This window comes from Amaranthus tricolor, chromosome 13, assembly GCF_026212465.1.
Source record: "Amaranthus tricolor cultivar Red isolate AtriRed21 chromosome 13, ASM2621246v1, whole genome shotgun sequence".
Lineage (NCBI taxonomy): Eukaryota > Viridiplantae > Streptophyta > Magnoliopsida > Caryophyllales > Amaranthaceae > Amaranthus > Amaranthus tricolor.
In genome coordinates, this window is record NC_080059.1 from 21,353,056 (window position 1) to 21,376,864 (window position 23,809).

General features: G+C 39.1%; 1 protein-coding gene across 1 annotated transcript; it reads right to left on the reverse strand.

The window, feature by feature from the left end:
* Positions 1-15,809: 15,809 nt before the first annotated feature.
* LOC130798929 (uncharacterized) lies at positions 15,810-18,428 on the reverse strand. Its single transcript, XM_057662026.1, has one exon. It carries the CDS (start codon positions 18,426-18,428, stop codon positions 15,810-15,812), a length of 2,619 nt encoding a protein of 872 aa, XP_057518009.1.
* Positions 18,429-23,809: the final 5,381 nt, after the last annotated feature.

Genomic DNA, 23,809 nt, shown 5'->3' on the forward strand with positions numbered 1-23,809 from the left:
TTGGTTGGTCTAGATGATGAACCACCTTTTGGTGTGGAGATCTGGCGTTTGGTTCCTGCATGTATTGTGGATGGAATTGGGGTTTCATTTTTGGTTTTGGTAGATGAGGATGGTGGAGCGTCAATCTGTGGTGAAGGATGAACCACCTTAAGAGGTTGCGGTTGAGAAATTTTACAGGATTTTGGTGTTTTCCTGTTCATTTTCATGCCGGAGTTTTAGGTTTTTGGTGTTTTCATTGTGATTTTGAAGGTGTATTGAGAGAGGGAAGATGATGAGTGACATTTGCTGAGGGAAACAAGTAAAGCGTAATAGGTGTGACGTGAGGAAGGGGTTTAATATATGGGTGAAGGGACGGTTAACTAAAAGTTCAACTCTTTAATGCATTAATCATTTCAATTGAAATCAAATGGTTAATGAAGAGTTGTAGGGTAAATTCATTATATGAGTAAATAAATCCAATTCCCATTATTTAATTAATTTGAGTTAACTATATATTAGAAAAATATGAAAAGGAAAAAAAATAAAAAATAAAAATAAAACCTGAAAAATGATATTATCATATTATCTTGAAAAAGAAAAAAAAATGATGAACACATGCTGCTTTGGTCTGATCAATTCAAAACATGCAATCAAGAAGACATTCATAGTACGTACTTTATTAACTGCATACCTAATCCCTTCAATAATTGATTTTCAATCAAGGTTTTGTGGTTGATTTAACCTTTTCAATTTCATGATGCTTAATGGGGAATTCTTGTTATCAACTTTAGTGGAGCTTGATCATACCGAGTTCCAATCTCATCTTTTCATATTGTTCCCTTGGAAGCGGTTTAGTCATGATATCTGCAACTTGCTCATTAGTGTTGACATGCTTGACTATTATATTTTTGTTTTCTACATTGTCCTTAAGAAAATGATGTCGTATATGTATGTGTTTAACCCTAGAATGATGCATTGGATCTTTGGATATGCATATGGCACTGGTATTATCACAGTAAATAGGAACACATTCAAATTTAATACCAAAATCTCTTAGCTGCTGTTTTATCCAAAGCATTTGGGAACAGCAAGCTGTTGCTGCTACATATTCAGCTTCAGCAGTGGATAATGCAACGGTGTTCTGTTTCTTGGAGCACCATGACACTAAACAAGAGCCAAGAAATTGTACCATACCTGAAGTGCTTTTTCTGTTTACAAGATCTCCAGCATAATCTGCATCACTAAAACCTTTCAAGTCATAGACATCACTTTTAGTGTAAAATAGGGACAAGTCATCTGTTCCCTTTAAATATCTCAGAATTCTTTTTACTACAGTAAAATGTGACTCTTTGGGGTTAAACTGAAATCTAGGGCATAAACCAACACTAAATGAAATATCAGGTCTGTTAGCTGTTAGATATAATAAAGAACCAATCATGCCTCGATACATTGTTTGATCGACATTAATCCCATTTAAGTCTTCATCTAATCTAACATTTGTAGCCATAGGTGTATGGTTGATCTTAGCGTTGTTTAGTCCATACTTCTTAAGAAGTTCTTTTATGTATTTTTGTTGATGGATAAATATACCATTTTCAGTTTGTTTAATTTGTAAACCAAGGAAGAAATTTAATTCTCCCATCATGCTCATTTCAAATTCAGTGCCCATAACGTTGGCAAATTCTTTACATAACAAATCATTGGTGGCACCAAAAATAATATCATCAACATAAATTTGAACAACCAAAATATCAGAACCTTTATTCTTAAAGAATAAGGTTTTGTCGATTTTTCCTTTAACAAAGTTATTGTGAATCAAAAACTTTAACATTCTTTCATACCATTTCCTAGGAGCTTGCTTCAAGCCATATAGAGTTTTATCAAGCTTGTAGACATGATCAGGACAAAAGGTATTTTCAAAACCTGGGGGTTGTTCAACAAAAACTTCTTCATCAAGAAAGCCATTTAAAAAAGCACATTTCACATCCATTTGATATAATTTAAAGTTCATGAATGCAGCAAAAGAAATTAAAATTCTAATAGCCTCTAACCTTGCTACCGAAGCAAAAGTCTCGGTGTAATCAATACCTTCATGTTGGTTGTACCCTTTGACCACGAGCCTTGCTTTGTTTCTTACAATTATTCCGTGCTCATCTAGTTTGTTCCGAAATACCCATTTTAAACCAATTACCTTTTGTGTTTTGGTTTAGGCTCTAAGTGCCATACTTTGTTTCTTTCAAATTCATTCAATTCATCTTGCATGGCTACCATCCATTCAGAATCTTTTAGAGCTTCCTCGTGGTTTTTGGGTTCAATTGATGATAGGAACTGTGCACAAAAGTTTCTAATTTGGGATCTGGTTTGTGTTCCCTTATTCATATCACTTATAATCAAATCAAGAAGATGGTAACTTTGATATTTCCAAGGCTTAGGCACAAATTCTCTTGTGGGAATAGTAGCATGTTCTGGTTCAACAACTTGATTGACATTCTGTTTAGCTACTGGATCAGCTTGCTCTTCTGTGGGTACTGCTGGATTGGGAACAGTCTGCTGATCCTTATGTACTGGCAGTTCCTGAACTTGATCAGTTCTTTCTGCATCTTCTTGTATTGACTGTTCACCTGCTGTTCCTTGATCTAGCATTTTCATTTCTTCATCATCGTCTTCTAGATGAGCAAGACCTATTTTGACATTGTTGATATCCTGTCCACTTGTTGAAAAGTTAGTTTCATAAAAAATGATGTGAACTGACTCTTCTACACACATTGTTCTTTTATTATAAACTTTGTAAGCTTTACTATGTGATGAGTAGCCAAGAAATACTGCTTCATTACTTCTTTCATCAAACTTGCCTATATTTCGTTTTCCATTAACATGAACAAAGTATTTGCATCCAAATATACGAAAATAGGAAATGTTTGGTTTAACACTTTTAACCAATTCATAGGGTGTCTTTGAAGTGATTGGTCTTATTAATACACGATTCATAATATAACAAGCAGTATTAACAGCCTCGGCCCAAAAATTTCTAGGTAGACCGCTAGCAATCAACATGGTTCTGGCCATTTCTTCTAAAGTTCTATTTTTCCTTTCTACAACTCCATTTTGTTGTGGTGTTCTTGGTGCGGAAAAATTGTGATTAATTCCATGTTCATTGCAATACATTATAAAGTTTGAATTTTCAAATTCTTTTCCATGATCGGACCTTATGTGAATTATTTGATTATTCGTAGATTTTTGTATTTTGTTAGCGAAAGAAACAAACTCATCAAAAGCTTCATCTTTGCTTACTAAAAATAAAGTCCAAGTGAATCTACTATAATCATCAACAATGACAAATACATATTTTTTGCCGCTACGGCTCTGTATTCTCATAGGTCCACATAGATCCATATGAATTAATTCTAGCGGTCTAGAGGTAGTCACCATATTCTTTGATTTAAAAGATGACCTTATATGTTTTCCTTTGGCACAAGGATCACAAATTTCATTCTTAAGGAATTTTATAGCTGGTAGTCCTCTAACTAGGTCTTTTGATCTTAATGTATTAATCAATGTATAACTAGCATGACCTAGACGCTTATGCCAAAGTAGTGGGTCTTCTTCTATAACACTTAAACATGTTAGACTGGTTTTGGGAACAGTGTCCAGGTCCATTACATAAGTGTTCCCTTTTCTATTCCCTCGAGCACAGTGTCTTCTGTGTCGTTCCTAGAATTTATGCATCGTTCAGAAGTAAACTTAGCAGAGTTACCTTTATCACAAAATTGAGAAATACTTAGAAGATTGTGTTTTAAATTCTCGACTAAAAATACATTGTCAATGGCATGAGAACTTGACCTTCCAACCTTTCCTTTGGCGATTATCTCACCCTTCATATTGTCACCGAAGGTTACCGTTCCCCTATCATAAGCTTCAAGTGAGAGAAATCTAGATTTATCACCCGTCATGTGCTTGGAACACCCACTGTCGAGATACCATGAGTTGTTCCCCCTCACTTGAACCTGCAAAGCAAATTAATGGTTAGGTTCAGGAACCCAGTCATCCTTGGGTTCCCTGTCGATAATACATGAATCATATTTCTTAATCCATCTGCGTTCGACATAGGTTTTATTTGCTTTGGTATGTTGTTCCCTTTTTACACATTGATTTTTCAACTGTCCATTTTTCCCACAAAAGGAACAGATTTTACTACTGCGAAGATCTACTTAGACTTTTTTCTTTCTATTATTCTTAACATAACCTAGGCCTTCTTTACTCTTTGTTTTAGCATCTAGAATCCATTTGGGAACCTCATTGATTTTCCCTTTTCCTTTTGAGTTGAGTTTATCTTTTAGATATTCATTCTCTTTTTCACAGGATTCTAATTTTAATTTCATCTCTTGAAGTTGTGCTAAACACGTGAGTGGATATTTCATTTACGTTCCTTCTTAATCCAAGCAATTTGTATTGATTTATTTCAATATTAAGAATAATAAATTCCTGCTTCATTTTCTCCAATGTTTCTCTCAATATTATATTCTGATCTAGCAAATTAAAAAATCTACTTTGCACATCGATCCTAAATGAATTTAGGTAGGAAACGTGATCTTCACTTGAGTTAAGGTCATTCTTAATTTGGAGATACTTAGTATTCTGTTCATCTAATTTCTCTTGTGTCACCAAGAGCAACTTAATTAATTTATTCTTGCTGAATTTAAATAGGTGTTTAAGAAATGAGTTAGAAGACATTACCTCTTTTTCCTTAGAATCTTCATCCTTGCTGTGATGAGATGTCATGAGACACAGATTTGCAGTTTCTTCTTCTACTGGAGCTTCTTTTTCAGCTTCACTTTCGGTATCACCCCAAGCTGCGATCATGGCTTTACGAAATTCTGTTTTGAAGTTTCCTTTCTTGGGTTGTCTTCCAGCTTCTCTTGCCTTTCCCTTGCCCTTGTCATTCTTCCATTGAGGGCAATCCTTGATGAAGTGGTCGGTGTTTCCACATTTGTGGCATTCAAAATTTGTCTTCGTGTTAGCAGTTCCTCTTTCTTTGTTATGTCTTTGATTTCCATATCTACTGTTCCTGAAGAACTTTTTGAATTTTCTTGCCAACATAGCAGTCTCCTCTTCATCAGTTTCTGATTCTTCATGATCATTTGCTGCTAGAGCCAGGCCTTTATTTCGGGCAAATGCAATTCGTGAGTCATGAGGGAACCAGCCAGCTCTTCCAAATTAAACTTGGTAAAATCTTTTGATTCCTGGATGGCTGTGACCTTGGCTCTCCAGCGTTCATCTTGAGGAAGACTCCTAAGTATTTTCCTGTCTTGTTCATCAACGGAAAAATCTTACCAAGTGATATAAGTTCGTTTGTTATATTCGTGAACCTGGTGAACATCTCTTGGATGTTTTCTCTAGGTTCCATGACGAACCTTTCATATTTGGACATTAACAGGTCAATCTTGGAGCGCTTCACTTTACTGGTACCTTCATGGGTAACTTCCAGCAGGTCCCAAATCTGCTTTTCAGTTTTACAACCCATAATACGATTATGTTCATTTGGTCCAAGACCACAGTGAAGTAATTTGATAGCAAGAGTGTTCATCTCCATCTTTTGAAAATCTTCTTTCTCGTATTCAGTGATTGGTTTCGGAAATGATTCGTTATTGGAGTTGATGGTCGTCACCTCAAAGTCTCCAATTTCAATAACTCTCCATACTTGGTAATTTTCGGCCTTTATGAAGATTTTCATCCTATTTTTCCAGTAGGTATAGAATTTCCCATCGAACATGGGTGGCCTTTGCGTGGAGTACCCTTCTTCCATGCGTTCGTTCATCTTCAACATCTTGCCAGGGAACAGGATACTGCTCTCAGGGTTTCCTGATCAAATGAGGAACAAGGCTCTGATACCAATTGTAGAAATACAAAGAGATGATCGAATGCAACAAGAGGGGGGGGTGAATTGTTGTGTATTAAGCTTAAGATTTTTGACTCTAATTTTGCGGAATTATAACAATAAAATAAAACTTAATCTTAAAGTGAAAAAGATAAAAGGAGACAAAGATTTTACGTGGAAACCTTCTTGGCCTAATAAGAAGGAAAAACCACGACCCCCCGGGATTTCAAAATTCTTGCTATGTTTTAGGCAATCAATTACAATCACATAAAACAATTTGCTTCACTTGAAGCTTCTCTATTCTAGGCCTATTTCTCTTTCTCTTCTCTTTCTCCTTCTCTTTCTCTTCTCGTGCTTCTCTTGAAGCTTCTCTATTCCCCTAGACTTCCCTTAAGTCTAGTTACAACAAAACACTCAATTACCCTTACAAGGCCATATTCTCAAGAGGATAAAAATTAAATAGTTGCTTTAAGAAAAATATAATAAACTAAATTGGCATGAGATAGCTGAAAATATTTTTTCTTAAATGATCTCCCTTATTGGACACTCTTGGATTCAATTCGGTTTAGGTGTAGTTCCTCCTATTTATAATGGAACAACCGCAACTTTCTTTGGCAAAATAACTTCCACTAACTTACTTGTTCCTAAAGGAAAAGATAGTGGAGAACTAGAAATAGAACCGTTTACCATTTGCTAAAAATTGGAGACGGTTCCTTCAAGCTAAAAATAGCATAGGAGTTCAATGAAGATCCTAAATAAAAGGAGACCTTTTCTCAACAAAGAATAAGTCTTAGGTTATTTTTAGATGACTAAAAATAGTTTTGCCAACCAACTTATTAATTAATTAAGCAACTAATTTAACTCTTAACCGTTACATCAACTTAAAAACAGAAAATAAATTATTTGCAGTTTTCCAGCCGATGTCTTCTCCAGACTTGCAACGTAGAAACAGTGTACTATCTCCATCTACAACTTCCGTCAGATTGTCAACTTTGGGAACAGTAGACAGCCTGTCTACTTTTAACATCCTAAGCATTTATCTAACTTCTTGGATATTTACAACACGTACAACCTCCACGAACCAAGTCATAGGCTTCATCAACGATTTTAACAAAATCGGATATTTACCTACAAAACAATCTCTAAAACATGTTTGTTTATTTAAAAGTGAAGTCATCATCAAAACCTAAGAGGCCAACAGTGGTGTTGCTTTAAATTGATACATATCGCTACCAGTTGGGAGCATCCATACATTTGCCCATCTGGAGGCCATGTGGCTTCCAAACGATAAGAGAAATCCAACTTCCACTTATTAAGTATCATACAACAAGAGAGAGAATCCATAGCCATCTACTTGAAAAAGTTTCAAGAGGTTGTTTTGGAAGTCATTGACTTGGAAGATTCAGTTGCCCTTAATGCCCTAATAAATGGAATGTGAACTCCGAAACTGAAATTTCAACTCATAGAGAATCAAGTGAGGACATATGTGGAGGCTATAAGATAATGTCAAAGCTATGTCCCTGCTTGTAAAATATGTCACGCACATGATACCAAGAAGCGGAAGCACGATAAAAGGGAGCAAGGACCAAGTCATCCACATAGGGTTCACAAGGAAGAACCCCGAGCAAGAAGAGACAAAGGTTATCCCCCCTCCCGTCACCAAGGTCCTCCTTCCGAGATGGGCCCCCTAGATCCGGACAAGTCTATGTCATAGAGGAAGAATCTCGAGCAAAGAACCTGAGGCACGGGGGAGAAGACTCTCGTTTTAATAGAAATAGGAGAGACATCTTCTATGCCATCCAAGATGCACTTCCTGCACCTCCACCTACCACCACACCATCAGATCGCCACAACTATAACTTATGGTGTGATTACCACTGGGAATATGGGCACACTCTAACACAATACAGAGAGGTTAAACGTATTTTGCATCAAATGGCCGAAGAGGGAAAACTAGGGAGGTTTCTGAACTGGAAAGAATATGCCTCTCGTGGTGACAATGAGAGGTCATACCGTCTAAGGCATAAACTCCCAAAGGATGAAAAAAGAAAAGACGTCTAGTGATACACATGAGGTCATCAATATGATCACAGGAGGTCATCAATATTTTGTTGCGTGTTTTTTTGTTTGCATAGCCTCCGTCTACGTCGTTTAGGTAGATTTTGATCTTCCATTTCAAATTGATATTTGATACTACTAAAGTAAGACAATTATACATGCATAAAATATTAATAAATTTGGAATTATTTAGAAATAAAGTTATTGTTAGTTAAATTTCTCACTAAACAACTTTGAATATCAAAGAAATCGTGGATATCAAATTTCTAATATTTTGGTGAAAGTACACTATAATATATTCCTTTAAATGGAATATGATTGTCACTAATAAACAATTATAAATAATAATTATCATTTGTCACTAATAAACAATTATGAATATGAAAGAAATTTTCCCGTGCGCATTTGGTGGCAAAACTTAAAAAGTGGAATAAAAATATATATTTTAGGATAGTAGGAGAATTGTGTGGATAATATTAAAAGGTATTAGAATAATACTTAAAGAAAGAATGTAAGTCATTACCAAATCTAAAAAAGAGCAAATTTTATATAACGAACTTAAAAGGAAAAAACAGCAAATTTAGTGAAACAAAAGTAGTAATTTGATTTTCTTTTTGAAAATGTATCACACTAATATTAAAGTTTACATAAGATTTGCATTCCATGAACCAAATGAACTACTACCTTCGTTCTATAATACTTGTATCATTTCATATCGACACAAATATTTAAGAAATAATTAATTGATAACATAATATCATTGTTGACCTTAAATAAGAACAAATTTGTGAGAGTTAATGATGTAAGAATTAGGAACAAAGTAGGGATGAATAGAATAATTTTTAAATTAATTTTTTGACATATACAGTAATATAACAAGTATTTTGTAACGAATGAAAAAATAAAGTGTGACAAATATTTAATTATCTACTATTTTGGATTATTATATGATTCAAAAAAAATAATCGATCTGTTGGGATAGCTTCTGGACACGTTTGGAATTATTAGAGTTTCATTTGCCTAGTATTTTAGTTCAAACTCTTTTTAACTCTAAAACCTATTATCAATGAAAGGTTAGATGAACTAAGTTTTACAACACTTTATGAATACTAGATCTTAATGCAAAAAAATAGAAAATTGTGAAAAGTGTTACAGTATTAATCCTTGAATGAAGGATATATATATATATATATATATATATATATATATATATATATATATATATATATATATATATATATATATATATATATATATATATATATGTATGTATGTTTATATATATATATATATATATATATATATATATATATATATATATATATATATATATATATATATATATATATATATATATATATATATGTATGTATGTATGTATGTATGTATGTATGTATGTATGTATGTATGTATGTATGTATGTATGTATATATGTATGTATGTATTTATGTATGTATATATATATACATACATACATACATACATACATACATACATACATATATACATATATATATATATATATATATATATATATATATATATATATATATATATATATATATATATATATATATATATATATATATATATATATATATATATATATATATATATATATATATATATATTGTTTCGGTTACGAAACGAGGAAGTGGAAAACACTTGAAATACTGTAGTAAGCGATTATAAACTGAATGCAAGATGTTGCAGTTGATGTTACAGAATTTTGGTAGGCTTATGGGGTTAAAAAGGAAGTAGAGACAAGTAAGGCTCTTGTAGATTATTTCTCAGATGATCCTTTCCTCTCTGATGGCTGTCCCTATTTATAATGTTGAAGGAGGAAGTTACATCAGAGAGGGGAAGGTGAAGATCATGGGAGGTATGGGTAGTTGTTCCCCATGGAAGAAGGATGACCATGCATTTGAGGGGAAGTGGGAAGTTACTTTTCTCAAAGGGAGTTAGGGTATTGAGAGGTAAACAGCCTTTGGGCCTTTCAAGGAAAGAGAGAAATCAGAGAAAGGCCCATTGAATGAAAGTCAAAGTCGATATGGAGAGTCAAAGGTCATTAAGGTAAAATGACATTAATAAGTTTAAATAAATAAGTTAGATAAATGATACCATGACAATTAGCCCCACGCACGAAGAATGATGTGAGAAAGGCAACCTTGATGAATCGAAGTATCTTTCTTCGTGTGGAAATAGTAATCGTCAGTTAGCAGATTCTCTGGAGGATCCTGAAAATTGGAATTGTAAGCTTCAAATCGACTATTCATATGCCGAATTCCGAGTTGTAACGGAGAAGTTATAGCCTTTTTAAAACAACCGCAGGAGATGCTTCAAGAAAAAGAAAAATAAATAACATTAGTACAGCCGCGGCCTCGGACAGTCCGCGGAATGTCTTTGTCCGTCCTTATTATTTAGCAGCAGGAGAATAGGTACAGGAGTCAGATCTTGATACATGCTCTACTGATGTCGCGGAAGCCCCAATACTTAGAATATTTTGGAATAAAGCAGCCCCCAAGGAGGGTCTGACTTATCGACCGCACGGATTTCCAAGGACCTGGATGTCTTTGAAGGAGATCACCATCAAAGCGGGTCCGACTTATAGACCCTACGGACAGGATACTGGTTTGACCTGATCTACCTTCCTTTTCGTTGTCGTGCAACGAGCCGGAGATTTAAGGGAAAATATGATACCGCGGCATAAATGAGTTGACTCGCCAGTCAAATGAGCCACATGTATGGAAGACGCGGCTTGAATATGTACTTAGATTTTTATTCTTCACTGAGGTACTTAAGGGAGTCCGACTTATAGATGTTGCGGGGGATTAAAAAAGACTTGGAATCGCTTGGAATCGCTTTCTTTGTTCTAACATGTCCCCCCTTTTCCTTCTAGGACGCGGAAAGATTTTGTAATTCCATGCCTCGGCTGATACTGAAAAAACGGAAGCATCTCTCCCATACTTAGAATTTTTTCACCCTAACTGGGGGCACTTGGGGGTCCGACTTATCGACCATGCGGACATCCCTATACTTGAAATAATTTGTATTCATCCTGGGGTGTAATTCAAGGTCCGACTTGTCGACCCTACGGCTTTAACAGAATTTTTATAACTTAGAGAATCTGTTGTCATTTTACCCCATCTTGGTAGTCCGACTTATCAATTACCCGGTCATAATCAAGATCTGATACTTAGAAAATATTTTCAATATTTCCCCTCATGGGGGGTCCGACTAATCGACTTCACGGACATTATATGAAAATACTTGGACAAATCTTTGACGTTTGTCCCCTTATTGGGGGTCCGACTTATCGACTCCCTAGTTTAGGTTTAGGATACCACCTTTCGTTCAAAGGAGGTTTAGATTCGATGTTTTAAGCATTTATTGCTGCAATAAATAGAGTTGTTGGAAGAGTTCTTTCTTTACTTAACTCATTAATTCCCTCAATTCTTCATATCGCTAGAAAGAGAAAGTAGAGAGAGACGCTCTGAGAATCTTCAATCCTTCTTCAAACTTCTGACAATCCTCTCGAAGATCTTCAAGGATTCTGACAGAACTTCATCAAACTTCTACAAATCTTCAAAATATTTTCAAGGTATTCAAATCTTTCTTCAAATTTCTTGAATTTCTTCACATTAATCTTCAAACTGTTCTTCAGATTGTTCTTCGCATTCTTGAATATTTAGTTTTGAATTAATTTTATGAAATTAGCCCCTATCCTTCACAAGTTTCGCCTACTATTTTTTGATTATCGTTAATATGGATGTCGCGGCTACTCATGAGATAATAGCTAACTTCGACATTAACTCGGATATCCCGACGGAAATTCCTTTGGTAGCATGTAGACGCTTTAATAAAGAGGGGTTATTAATGAATGATTCGGACGAAAGTAGTTCAGTGAGAATCACCCCCCATTATGAACCAATTAAAGCCGGGGATGAGTCGTCTGTATCCCCTGTATATCCTCCGGAGATAATGAAAACTGCTCCTTGGGAAGTGAGCGTTGCTTTCTTTCCCAATTACTTGCCACGAATAAATCCTGACCTAGAAGGGTTATTGTATGTAGATATGGAAAACATTGAAGGATCAGCTGAATCTTTTGGAAGGGAAAGCGCAGCGCCGGTTCCTCCTCCATTCTACATTCCCAACGGCGGTCCCCTTAACTATTTCATAGACTTAAAAACCAAGAGAGACCTAGACAAGCGTCGGGAAGCCATCTCTCAGAAATGGGGTTTGAAAGACGACATAAATATTATTACCCCGGGAAATTATGACACCGTTAGGTTTCCTCCCCCACACTGTATAACCGTATATTTTCCCTCTTTTGAATTAGGACTTAGGTTTCCTCTTCACCCATTTTTTACGGAGGTGTTAGAGTTTTTGAACGTTTTAGTACCTGAGTTATACCCGAACGCCTGGGGTTGTATGGTGGCATTTTTGATCTTATGTAATGTTTTGGCCATGCCACCAACACTCACCGCATTTAGATATATATTTAGAGCCCGCCTATGTAACTCTCAATTATACGGCTGTGGCTGGATAACTTTCACCCACCGTCATGGACTGAAGATAGTCCACGACCTCCCCGATAACCAAAAGGGGTATAGGACGAAGTTTGCCTACCTATACAATTCGGGAGGATGGAATATTAAGACCTCCTTCGACACCAAACCCAACCTTTCGGGTTTTAATAATGGGATCCCGCAGTGTTCTTTTAGTGACGCAGTGATCATTGAATATGCAAAGATGGACGTTCAATTGGGAAGGAAACCCATGAACGTCCAGCTCAACTGGATACCAGGTCGTCCTGAGTTGGAGAATGAGAACCTCCTCTCAGCATTCGGCATCAGCTTGGCTATCGATCGGAGTAAGAGTTGTCGGATTTCTTCCTTCTCTTTTCTATGGTATGTTTGCTTGTTTCTAACTCGTGGTTTCGCAGGGATAGCCAAGGAAAACCTACGAGCGAAAAGTCCAGAACTCATGAAGAAATTCAGCGTTGTGAGACTTGCTCAAGGGGCCATCCAACGGCCCGCGGAAAAGCCTCTACCTCTTCCTCCAAAGGTATAACTTCATACATTTTTTTCGAACTGAGAGATTTCTTCGATTTCTTCTAACTTTTTCTCTTGTAGGACTCGACAACAGTGGAGAAGGGGCTGGAGGAAGTGCCCGGTGAGGAGGAGGCTCTCCGTCTCCTCGATGAGAGGAAGAGAGTCCACATTCCCGATGACTCTCAGAGGGTAATTCCTTCTAAGAAGAGTGAATCGAGGAAGAAGAAGAGTGGGAAGGAGAGAAAGAGAAAAAGAGACTCTCCTTCCCACGGGGAGAGCGCGGCTAAGAGGGCCTCCCCAGATACCATACACACCGCCGTACCTCTACAAGCGAGGTCGGCGGGAGAGGAGACACCGACTCCCCCGATCGAGGCCCTAGTCTCACATAAAGGCAAGGAGAAAGCCGGGGAGTCATCTGCGGCCCCAGAGCCGCGGATAGAGGAGGTGTATCGTCGTAGGGAGGTCACACCCTTCCAACACGATACCCTCTTCAAGGAATTGGGCCATAAGGGTATGATCACCCGTTTTAACAAGGCGACATCCCATCTGATCAGCCGGAAGGACGTCGATCATCTGGAGTCCCTGCCTCCTATCGACAGGGTTCGCCAACTCCAAGCCTCGGCGGTTGAGGTATGATGTTACATTCTTCATAATCTGTTTGAATAAGACTGCCGGATGATCTATTGACCTGATTCCTTTTTGCAGACATACTTGAGGTTATCGTTTGAATTGAACCTCAGTCGTCAGAGTGCCGCAGATAGAGAAACCCTGGCGGCCCTCACTTCTCACTGCCATGAACAAGAGGAGGAGCTGAAGAAGTTGAGGGCGGATCTTGAGGAGCTGCCTGTCTTAAAAGAGAAGCTGGCTAAGTGCGTCGAACTAAAAGAGCGCTTAGTCAGCACAGAACAATGGCGAGAGAGGGCCAGGAAGCAGCTAGAGGGGACCGTGGCTAATTTGGATGCGGCGTCAAACATGTCGGCCACCCTTGGCCATGAGATCGGGCACCTGACGGATATTCATGCTAGGCTGGTTCGACAAAATCAGTCACTTCTGCGTCAGGTGTCTGATGATTCGGATAAGTTCCAAACCTTGTTATCCGCGGCAAGAATATACAAGCTTTGCTTGGGTAGGAAGTCGCGGATGGTAAGGGATTGGTTGACCTCGGATGAGCCGGAGGCGTCAAGTTTCTTGGGGGCGCTGACCACGGAAATGGTGGGCGCCGGTACCATGATAAGCGATGAAAAATTTCGCCTGGCTGCCGCGGAGTTAGGCATCAACTTCGATTCCCTCCTTGAAAAGGCAAACGAAAAGGGGAACGAAGCTTTGGCTAACCTAGCTCCGATTTTGGAGCGGGAGTCAGCGGTGCTGGTGGACCCCCATTGGGACGCGGAAGAGGCAAGGGAGTGGTCAGAGAGAGTGGACATTGCTGTTGAAAGGGAGGCCTTATGTCTTGATTTGGACAAACTCTCTCTCTCTCCTCCCTCAGCCTTGGACGTCCTCGAGAACTTGGCGCTCTCTAAGCTGGAGAGTTTGTGCTTAAATTTATCCAACCTGCTGATTGACGAGGGCAAGAACCTCCAAGGCTTATCCAGGGATTTATCCGAGATCGGAGTGGAGCCGTTCGATGTTGAAGAATTCATAAGCTTCACTCCGAGCCTTGGCGAGGGAGTGGCCGGGTCCCCTCCTCAAGATCCGGAGGGAGATGTAGACGCCTTTTTGGACGATTTCTGATTTTTGTAATGTAAACTTGACATTTGTATTTAACTTTTATAACCTTGAATAGAATCATTTTTTGTGCCGAATTATTCATATGATCAACGATTTATTCTTGATACCGATGTATTTTTTTGTTTAAGTATTTCCAATTCTTTTTCATTGGCCGCGTAATCTTTCAATCAATAAGCAAGAAATAATTTTTTACTTGGAATAATTTCGATCTTGGGCTTCATTCTATGGGTCCGATTTATTGATGTCACGGCTAGGCGATATTTACTTTGAGTAAACCTGACAACTTCGACCTTGGAACCAATCTATGGGTCCGACTTATCGATGTCCCGGCCGGGTGACCTTGAAGATTTACTTGGTCTAATATTGAACTTAGGACCCTTATCTGAGGGTCCGACTTATCGACGTTGTGGACAGGAAACATCTTGCTAAATATTTTACTTTGAATAATTTTGAACTTGAGACCCCCATCCAAAGGTTCGACTTGTCGACATCACGGTTAGGGAACATCCAGTGAGATTTTAACTTAGGATGAGTTCGAACTTGAGACCCCAGTTTAAGGGTCCGTCTTGTCGATGTCACGGTTGTGACACATCCAGCGAATTTTTACTTAGAATAATTTAGAACTTGGGACCCCAATCTGGGGGTCCGACTTGTCGATGTCACAGTTGTGACACATCCAGCGAATTTTTACTTAGAATAATTTAGAACATGGGACCCCAATCGGGGGTCCGACTTGTCGATGTCACGGTTGTGACACATCCAGCGAATTTTTACTTAGAATAAATTAGAACTTGGGACCCTAATCTGAGGGTCCGACTTGTCGATGTCACGATTTGTGACGACTTAGAATTAATTTGGATATTGGACCCCTCTCAAGGGGTCCAACTTATGGACTCAACTGAATTTTATAAGATTTGCAATATTACCAGAAATAAAAAATGAATACTTTTTAGAGCCGGGTAAATCTGAAAAATGAAATCTCGATTATTGAAAAATGTAATGACAACGCGACTCATGCCGCGGGATGAGATACAACTGATTTTGAACAATGTGACAATGCCGCGGGATGAGCTTGTTATGACATTAATGATCGGACTGGCCTCTTGCGAATCTTATTAAATGAAGTACTTTTTCAAATGATCTCCATTCCATGGGCGGGATAGCTTCTTTCCATTCATGTCTTCTAGTTCAAATGTTCCAGGTTTGATGATACGGACGATTTTGAACGGACCATCCCAGTTGGCTCCAAGCTTCCCTTTCTCTACGATTTTCCCTGTGGCTTCGACTTTGCGTAGGACATAGTCCCCCACATGAATATGTTTTGTTTTGACGAGCCGGTTGAAGTTGCGAGTCATTTTTTGCTTCTGGGCCATGGACCTTAATAATGCGTTCCCCCGTGTTTCTGGAAGCAGATCCAAGTTCTCCCTTTTCCTCTGTTCATTCTCGTCGTGTGAGTAGTAGGTGAACCTTGTGGAGGGTATGCCTATCTCTACTGGAAGCACTGCTTCAGATCCATATACTAGAGAGAATAGGGTATGCCCCGTTGCTTCTTTGACGGTTGTTCGGCTTGCCCACAAGATGCCGGGTAGTTCTTCGTCCCAAGTACCTTTAAGCCCTTCTATCTTCTTTTTGATACCGTTTAGGATCTCCTTGTTTGCTGATTCAACTTGCCCATTTGTTTGTGGCCGAGATACGGAGCTGAAACGAATTTGAATGCCAAATCTGTCACAATATTGTGTTGTGTTCTTACTGACAAATTGTCTCCCATTGTTAGTGATGATCACACGGGGAATGTCGTATCTTGTGATGATATTTCGCCATATGAATTGGTAGACTTGGTTATCCGTGACGGAGCTGAGGGGCTCTGCTTCCACGTACTTGGTGAAATAATCAATGGCCACTATAATGAATTTGCGTTGTCCCTTTGCGGGAGGGAAGGGGCCAAGGAGATTCATACCCCATTTATCGAACGGTAAGACGGCTTGCATGATGGACAGGTAGTTAGATGGTTTTCTTTCAATCTTTGAGTGGTATTGGCATTCGGGGCATCGCTTGACTAATGTTTCCGCGTCTTCCCTAAGAGAGGGCCAGTAATATCCGCTTCTGAGGATTTTGCCAATGACAGTTCGTACTCCTTGATGTATACCGCATCCGCCTTCATGTATTTCGCGAAGGATGTAGTTTCCTTCTTCAGGAGAAACACACTTCAAGAGGGGATGGGTATATGATTTTTTATAGAGCGTGCCTTCGTGGAGCTCGAACCATCTGGCCTTTTTTTGAAGCATTTTGGCTTGATTCTCGTCATGGGGGAGCGTCTGATTTTGCAAAAATTTGATGTACGGTTCCATCCACATATCTGATCTATCAATTGTGTTAACCATGAGGTTGATACTGGGGTTCGGAAGAACTCCCCAGATAATATCGCGAGCCGCGACTGTTTCAGCTGAGCTGGCGAGTTTTGCTAAGGAATCGGCTTGAGCGTTTTGAGATCGTGGGATGTGGACTAATGTGAATTTGTCGAATTTCTTGACAAATTCTCTTACTTGTTGCAGGTACATCTTCATGCCTTCATCTTTGGCCTCGAATTCTCCATTTACTTGTCCGACTATTAACTGGGAGTCAGAAAAAGTGGATAATACTTTCGCACCTGCTTCATGACAGATTTTGAGCCCCATGAGTAATGCTTCGTATTCCGCTTCATTGTTAGAGGCCGCAAACTCGAATCTGACCGCTCTTTCCATACGGACCCCTGCAGAAGACACGATCAGCAACCCAGCTCCGCTTGCTGATTGTGTCGAGGATCCATCCACATATAACTTCCATTCTTGATTAGGCTCAGGATGTTGGGGGATAGTGCTTTCGACGATGAAGTCCTCCAAAGCTTGTGCTTTGATCGCCGTTCGTGGTTCATATTCGATGCCGAAATCCGCAAGTTGATTAGCCCAATCAGTGACGCGGCTTGATTTATTCTTTCCTTCCAGAATCTTTTTCACGGGTTGGCTGGATCTGACGATGATCTGGTGGGATTGGAAGTAAGGTTTCAGCTTTCTGCTTGCCATCACGATTGCAAATAAGACTTTTTCTACTTCGCTATAGTTTCCTTCAGATCCTCGGAAGGCGTGACTCACATAGTACACGGGGAATTGCTTCTTTTCTCTTTCGGCGATCAGTACTCCTGACAGAGAGTATTCGGAGACCGAGACATATAAGACCAGTTTTTCCCCGTTGTATGGCGAGACTAGCTTCGGTAAACAAGACAAGTGCTCTTTCAACTGCTGGAAGGATTCCTTGGCTTCTTTTGTCCACTCGAACTTGCTTTGCTTGAGGGTTTTGAAGAAGGGCGAACATCTATCCGCGGACTTGGATAAAAATCTTCCTAAAGCAGCTATGCATCCTGTTAGCTTTTGAACTTCTTTTACGGATCCTGCGGACTTCATGTCCCGGATTGCCTGTATCTTATCAGGGTTGGCTTCTATTCCTCTTTCGTCAACAAGGAAACCAAGGCATTTCCCACCGGTGACTCCAAACACGCACTTTTCAGGGTTGAGTCTCATTTGATGTTTCCGGAGGGTGTTGAATGTTTTGCGTAAGTCCGCGGCATGTTGGGACGCTTGCTTGCTTTTTGTGATCATATCGTCCACGTATACTTCCAAGTTTCGGCCTATTTGAGATTGGAAGACCTTATTGACCATTCTCTGGTAAGTAGCTCCAGCATTCTTTAGCCCGAAGGGCATAACCTTTTAACAGTATACTCCGGCATTGGTAATAAAGGCCATATGTGGCTGGTCTTCTATGGCCAAGGGGATCTGATGGTAGCCGGCGTTTGCATCCATGAAACTCAATAGAGCGTGGCTTGCTGTGGAATCTATCAGACGATCTATCTTAGGAAGAGGATAATCGTCTTTGGGGCAGGCCTTATTCAGATCCGTGAAGTCCACGCACATCCTCCATTTGCCGTTCGCTTTTTTCACGAGGACGACGTTTGAGAGCCAGTTAGAGTACTTGCATTCTTTGATGAATCCAGCTCTCAGCAATTTCTCCACTTCCTCTCGGGCAGCATCTATTCGCTCTTTTCCTTGATGTCGCAGCTTTTGCTTCACGGGTTTGTAGCCTGGTTTTATATCAAGTTTATGGCACATGACGCTTGTAGGGATTCCAGGAATCTCTTCCGTGGAAAAAGCGAAGACGTCGCGGAACTCAGTAAGGGTGGCAACGATATCTTGCCTAACCGGGCCAGGGAGATCCTTGCCTATTTTGATGCGTTTTCCTCCGAATATGTCCACCTCCTCGTATCGCTCTACGGGGCGAGGCCTTTCTTGCGGGTTGGGGCTCTTTAGATACACGCTCATGACTCTAGGGGACTCCTCTTCCCTTTCCCTTTTGGAGGGGGTGATGGAAGTTCCTCGCTTTAAGGTGTTGATGAGGCATTGGCGTGCCGTCACCTGATCCCCTTTGAGGATTCCTACCTGTCCATCATCCCGCTCGAATTGTAGCAGGAGTTGATGGGGAAAGATCGCGGCTTTGATTTTTTTGATCAGCGGCAGCCCCATGATAGCGTTGTAGGGAAAGGTGAGGTCCACCACCGTGAATCGTATGGGCATGGTTCTGCTTTCATTTCTTTCCCCTACCCGCACGGGGAGGATGATCGTGCCCAACGGGATAACTTGACTTCCCCCAAACCCAGTCAGCGGTTTGTCTAGGGGTTGTAAGTGCTTTTCCTCGAACTTCATTTTTCTCAGGCATTCCATTGTTATGAGATCGGCCGTGCTCCCGGTATCCACGAGCACCCTTTTGACTTTCATTTGCCCAATCTTGAGGGTGACCACCAGAGGGTCCATATGGGGTTGTTGCAGTGTTTGGGAGGTGGTGGCATCGAACCTCATGATCGACCCACTTGATGAGGCCTTCGGGGGCCCTTTTAGTAGAGTGTGGATGCTATCTCTCACTGCGCGAATGGTAGGATATTCTTCCGTATATCCTCCGCAAATCATGTTAATAGTTCCTTGAGTGTTGGAACTTTCGCGCCTGGGCTCATCCCTTTTGGGGGATCTGCGTCTCGGATTCCATGGCCTTTTTTCTGCTTCCTTTCTAGCATCGTAGTCCTTTCGGTTAATGAACCTGGACAATTTTCCCTCGTCAGCTAATTGATGGAGGATACGTTTGAGTTCGCGCATTGGGCCAAAGTGTGGCTGTGCTCTTTGTGGTAATCACACGACAGATTGTAGTTGCGCCTATCAGAGGGGGTAGCAGTAGGAGGTGGAGTTGGCAATTGATCCCTGATGGCGAAGAATATGTCCTTTCTATTCCGGTTAAAAAGCGGATCATTGCCTCCATCTAACAGATTCCGCGTCCTGGGCTCCCCTTCAGTGACATATACGTGACGGAGTCGTGGGGGCCCCATATCTGACGGGGGTTCCGGACGACGCGGCATGTAGCTTCTTTCCCTCCTTGATGGCTGTTCCTCTCTGCTCCTTGAGGGGTGATTGGCAGTGGGATCCTTCTTATCCGACCTCCGTTTTTTAGGATCATGGGCTTGACATATTTCGGAGGCCGTGACATAGCTTTGGCATTGCTTCATGGCCTCCGCGTATGTCTTTACTTGACTTTCGACCAACTGGAACTTCAGCCGTTGGGCCTTCATTCCATTGATCAGGGCGTTTAACGCAACAGATTCTTCCAAATCGGTTACTTCTAGCACCGCCTCATGAAACTTTTTTAGATAGGATGATATGGACTCCCCTTCCAATTGCGTGATATTGAGTAGATGGAAGTTTGATTTCTCCTGCCTTCTGGAAGCTACAAAGTGGCCCAGGAACTTCTCTTCCAGTTGGGCAAAGTTGTGTATACTTCCTCCTGAAAGGGAGGTGTACCACGTCAGCGCTACTCCCGTAAGAGTAGTCGGGAAGAACTTGCACCACAACGACGGGTCATTGGTATACAGCAGCATCAAGTTTTTGTAGGCCATCAGGTGTTCCTCCGGGCAGGACGTTCCGTCGAAGGCCGCCATGTTCGGAATCTTGATTTTCCCATTACTGGGGCTATTTAGTATCTCCGGGGCCAGTGGAGAGAATATTGGTATAAGATTTTCAGGAAGGCTACTTTTGCCGGCCTCATTCCGCAGCATGGTGATGCGGCGGCTAGACTCCGCGGCTTGGGCTTGCTTTCTTTCTTCTCTCCTTTTATCCACCAGTGATTGGACGCTTTCAGACGTCTTTTGTTTCTTGCTCTCTAGGAAGGTGCGGGCGTCTTGAGAGGCGGTTTTAGACTCGCCATCTCGCAGATCTGTCTTGCTGAGACTCGGGTAGGTTCTAGATCTCTCCCGCCTCTTCTTATTGCGTCTACTGGAGTGGGAGGTCCTCGAGTTCCCATCTTGAGATTCATGAGACTTTGGTATCTCCTGATGGGGTTCGATTCGTTCCCTCAAGTTTTTTATTTGATCCGCCATGTCTTCTAATACTCGTTGTTGAGTAGGAGTATTATTTATGACGGCGCGAAGTTGTTCTAAGAAAGCGGCAGTGAGATTTCGTGCTAGCATGTCCAGATCGCGGCGAGTCACGGCTTGATTATTAGCGTGACCTGCAGAAGTGTCTGTATCTGTGCTATGCACGGTGGCGGTTTGAGTTGGATTTTTCTTAGGAGCCATGACTTCTTATTCTTTCCCCACAGACGGCGCCAAACTGTTTCGGTTACGAAACGAGGAAGTGGAAAACACTTGAAATACTGTAAGTGGAAGCGTTATCAGGAGCGGCAATTCGTGGAAGTAAGCGACTTGAATTCCTGCGAAACAACACGTTAGCCTTGTCCGGGGGATGATCTCCCGGAAAACCCCTCCGACGCTCAAGTTAGAATGTGGATATGATGATATGTAGTAAGCGATTATAAACTGAATGCAAGATGTTGCAGTTGATGTTACAGAATTTTGGTAGGCTAATGGGGTTAAAAAGGAAGTAGAGAACAAGTAAGGCTCTTGTAGATTATTTCTCAGATGATCCTTTCCTCTCTGATGGCTGTCCCTATTTATAATGTTGAAGGAGGAAGTTACATCAGAGAGGGGAAGGTGAAGATCGTGGGAGCTTTGGGTAGTTGTTCTCCATGGAAGAAGGATAACCATACATTTGAGGGGAAGTGGGAAGTTACTTTTCTGAAAGGGAGTTAGGGTATTGAGAGGTAAACAGCCTTTGGGCTTTTCAAGGAAGGAGAGAAATCAGACAAAGGCCCATTGAATGAAAGTCAAAGTCGATATGGAGAGTCAAAGGTCATTAAGGTAAAATGACATTAATAAGTTTAAATAAATAAGTCAGATAAATGATACCATGACATATATATATATATATATATATATATATATATATATATATATATATATATATATATGTATATATATATATATATATATATATATATATATATATATATATATATACATATATATATATACATATATATATATATATATATATATATATACATATATATATATACATATATATATATATATATATATACATATATATATATATATAAATATATATATATATATATATATATATATATATATAATATATGTATATATATATATATATATATATATATATATATATATATATATATATATATATATATATATATATATATATATATATATATATATATATATATATATATATACACACACACACACACACGTAAATATATATACATATATATATATATACATATATATATATATATATATATATATATATATATATATATATATATATATATATATATATATATATATATATATATATATATATATATATATGTATAAGGGGGAGCATTACATATTATTTACTTATTTTGATTGTGATTATATGTATGTGTTTATGCATGAGTTGAAAATTGAAAATTTAATTTCAATTTCTTAAAAATTATTTGTTCTATAAAAATGGGATTTATGATTAAATACCTTTAATCAATAAATGATATTTAATTATTTTAAAACAAAAATTGTTTGTTTAAATTACTTATGAACGTCATCCATGCATTAAGATCTTTTTCATGACTTTGGTTAAAATCCAATTAATCTCAATTGCATTTCCATATTAAACACCTATTCACGTCATTGAACAAACCGGTCAAGCTCCACACACCTTTTGCATTCCTTGTGTTGTCAAATCAATTAATTGGAAGTACAAATGCATTGTACTACACTTCTTAAATAGCGAGTGAATACGCTTTGCTCATTCATTTGCTCACTAATACTCTTTCTGATTTACTCTTCAAACCGTCTCTTTCACCTTCCTTTTCAAGCTTTCAAAATCTCTTTCAATGGCACCCAAAAGAAGATTAAGCAAATCTGATTCAAAATCAGAAAAGGGTTAATCATCTAAATCTAAAACAAGGGCTGAACCTGTAACCCCTATTATTCACTCTTCTTTGAATACTTTAGATGTTCCAAAGCAATGGTTTGAAAATCATACTGCTTATAGGAGATGCGTTGATATTTTTCGACAAAGATCACTTTCTTTTGTTGATATTCTTGATTATAATTTCTTCTTGTTTGAAGATTTTGAAATCATCTCTGTGTTTATTCAATCTACCCCTGGTATGTTATTAAGCCCTGGCTCTACTGCTTATCCAACTCTTGAAAAAATTTTCTATTCAAACTTATCTTTTATTATGGTTGATGGAGAACAAGCTTTGAGAAGCTTTGTCAAAGGACAAGAGATTATCATCTCGAAAACTCTCATGAATGACCTCTTCAAATTTTCTCATGAAGCTGATGATAAAACCCCAAACATTTTGGCCTTACAAAATGCTAAGGATATGTTTATTCTTGAATCATATTCAAATTTCTCTTTTGTTAAGCAATTGACTCACAATGCTTTGAATTTAAGTGGTAAACTGTTGCATTACATTCTTGTTAGAACTGTCTTTTCTCACAACTCCTCATGCGAATTAGTCACTGATGCCCATCTTATTTTGATGTGGAAAATTGCTTCTCTAAAAAATGTTGATTTTTCTTCTATTATCTTCTCTACAATGCGATTTTGTAGTTCACATACTCGCAATTGTTCTCTTCCTTATGCCAACCTTTTGACATTGATCTTTGATCATTTCAATCTGCTCT

What these genes read in the sequence shown, in the direction of transcription:
- LOC130798929 (XM_057662026.1), bottom strand. Translation starts at nt 18,428, where the DNA reads ATGCCCTTCGGGCTAAAGAATGCTGGAGCTACTTACCAGAGAATGGTC.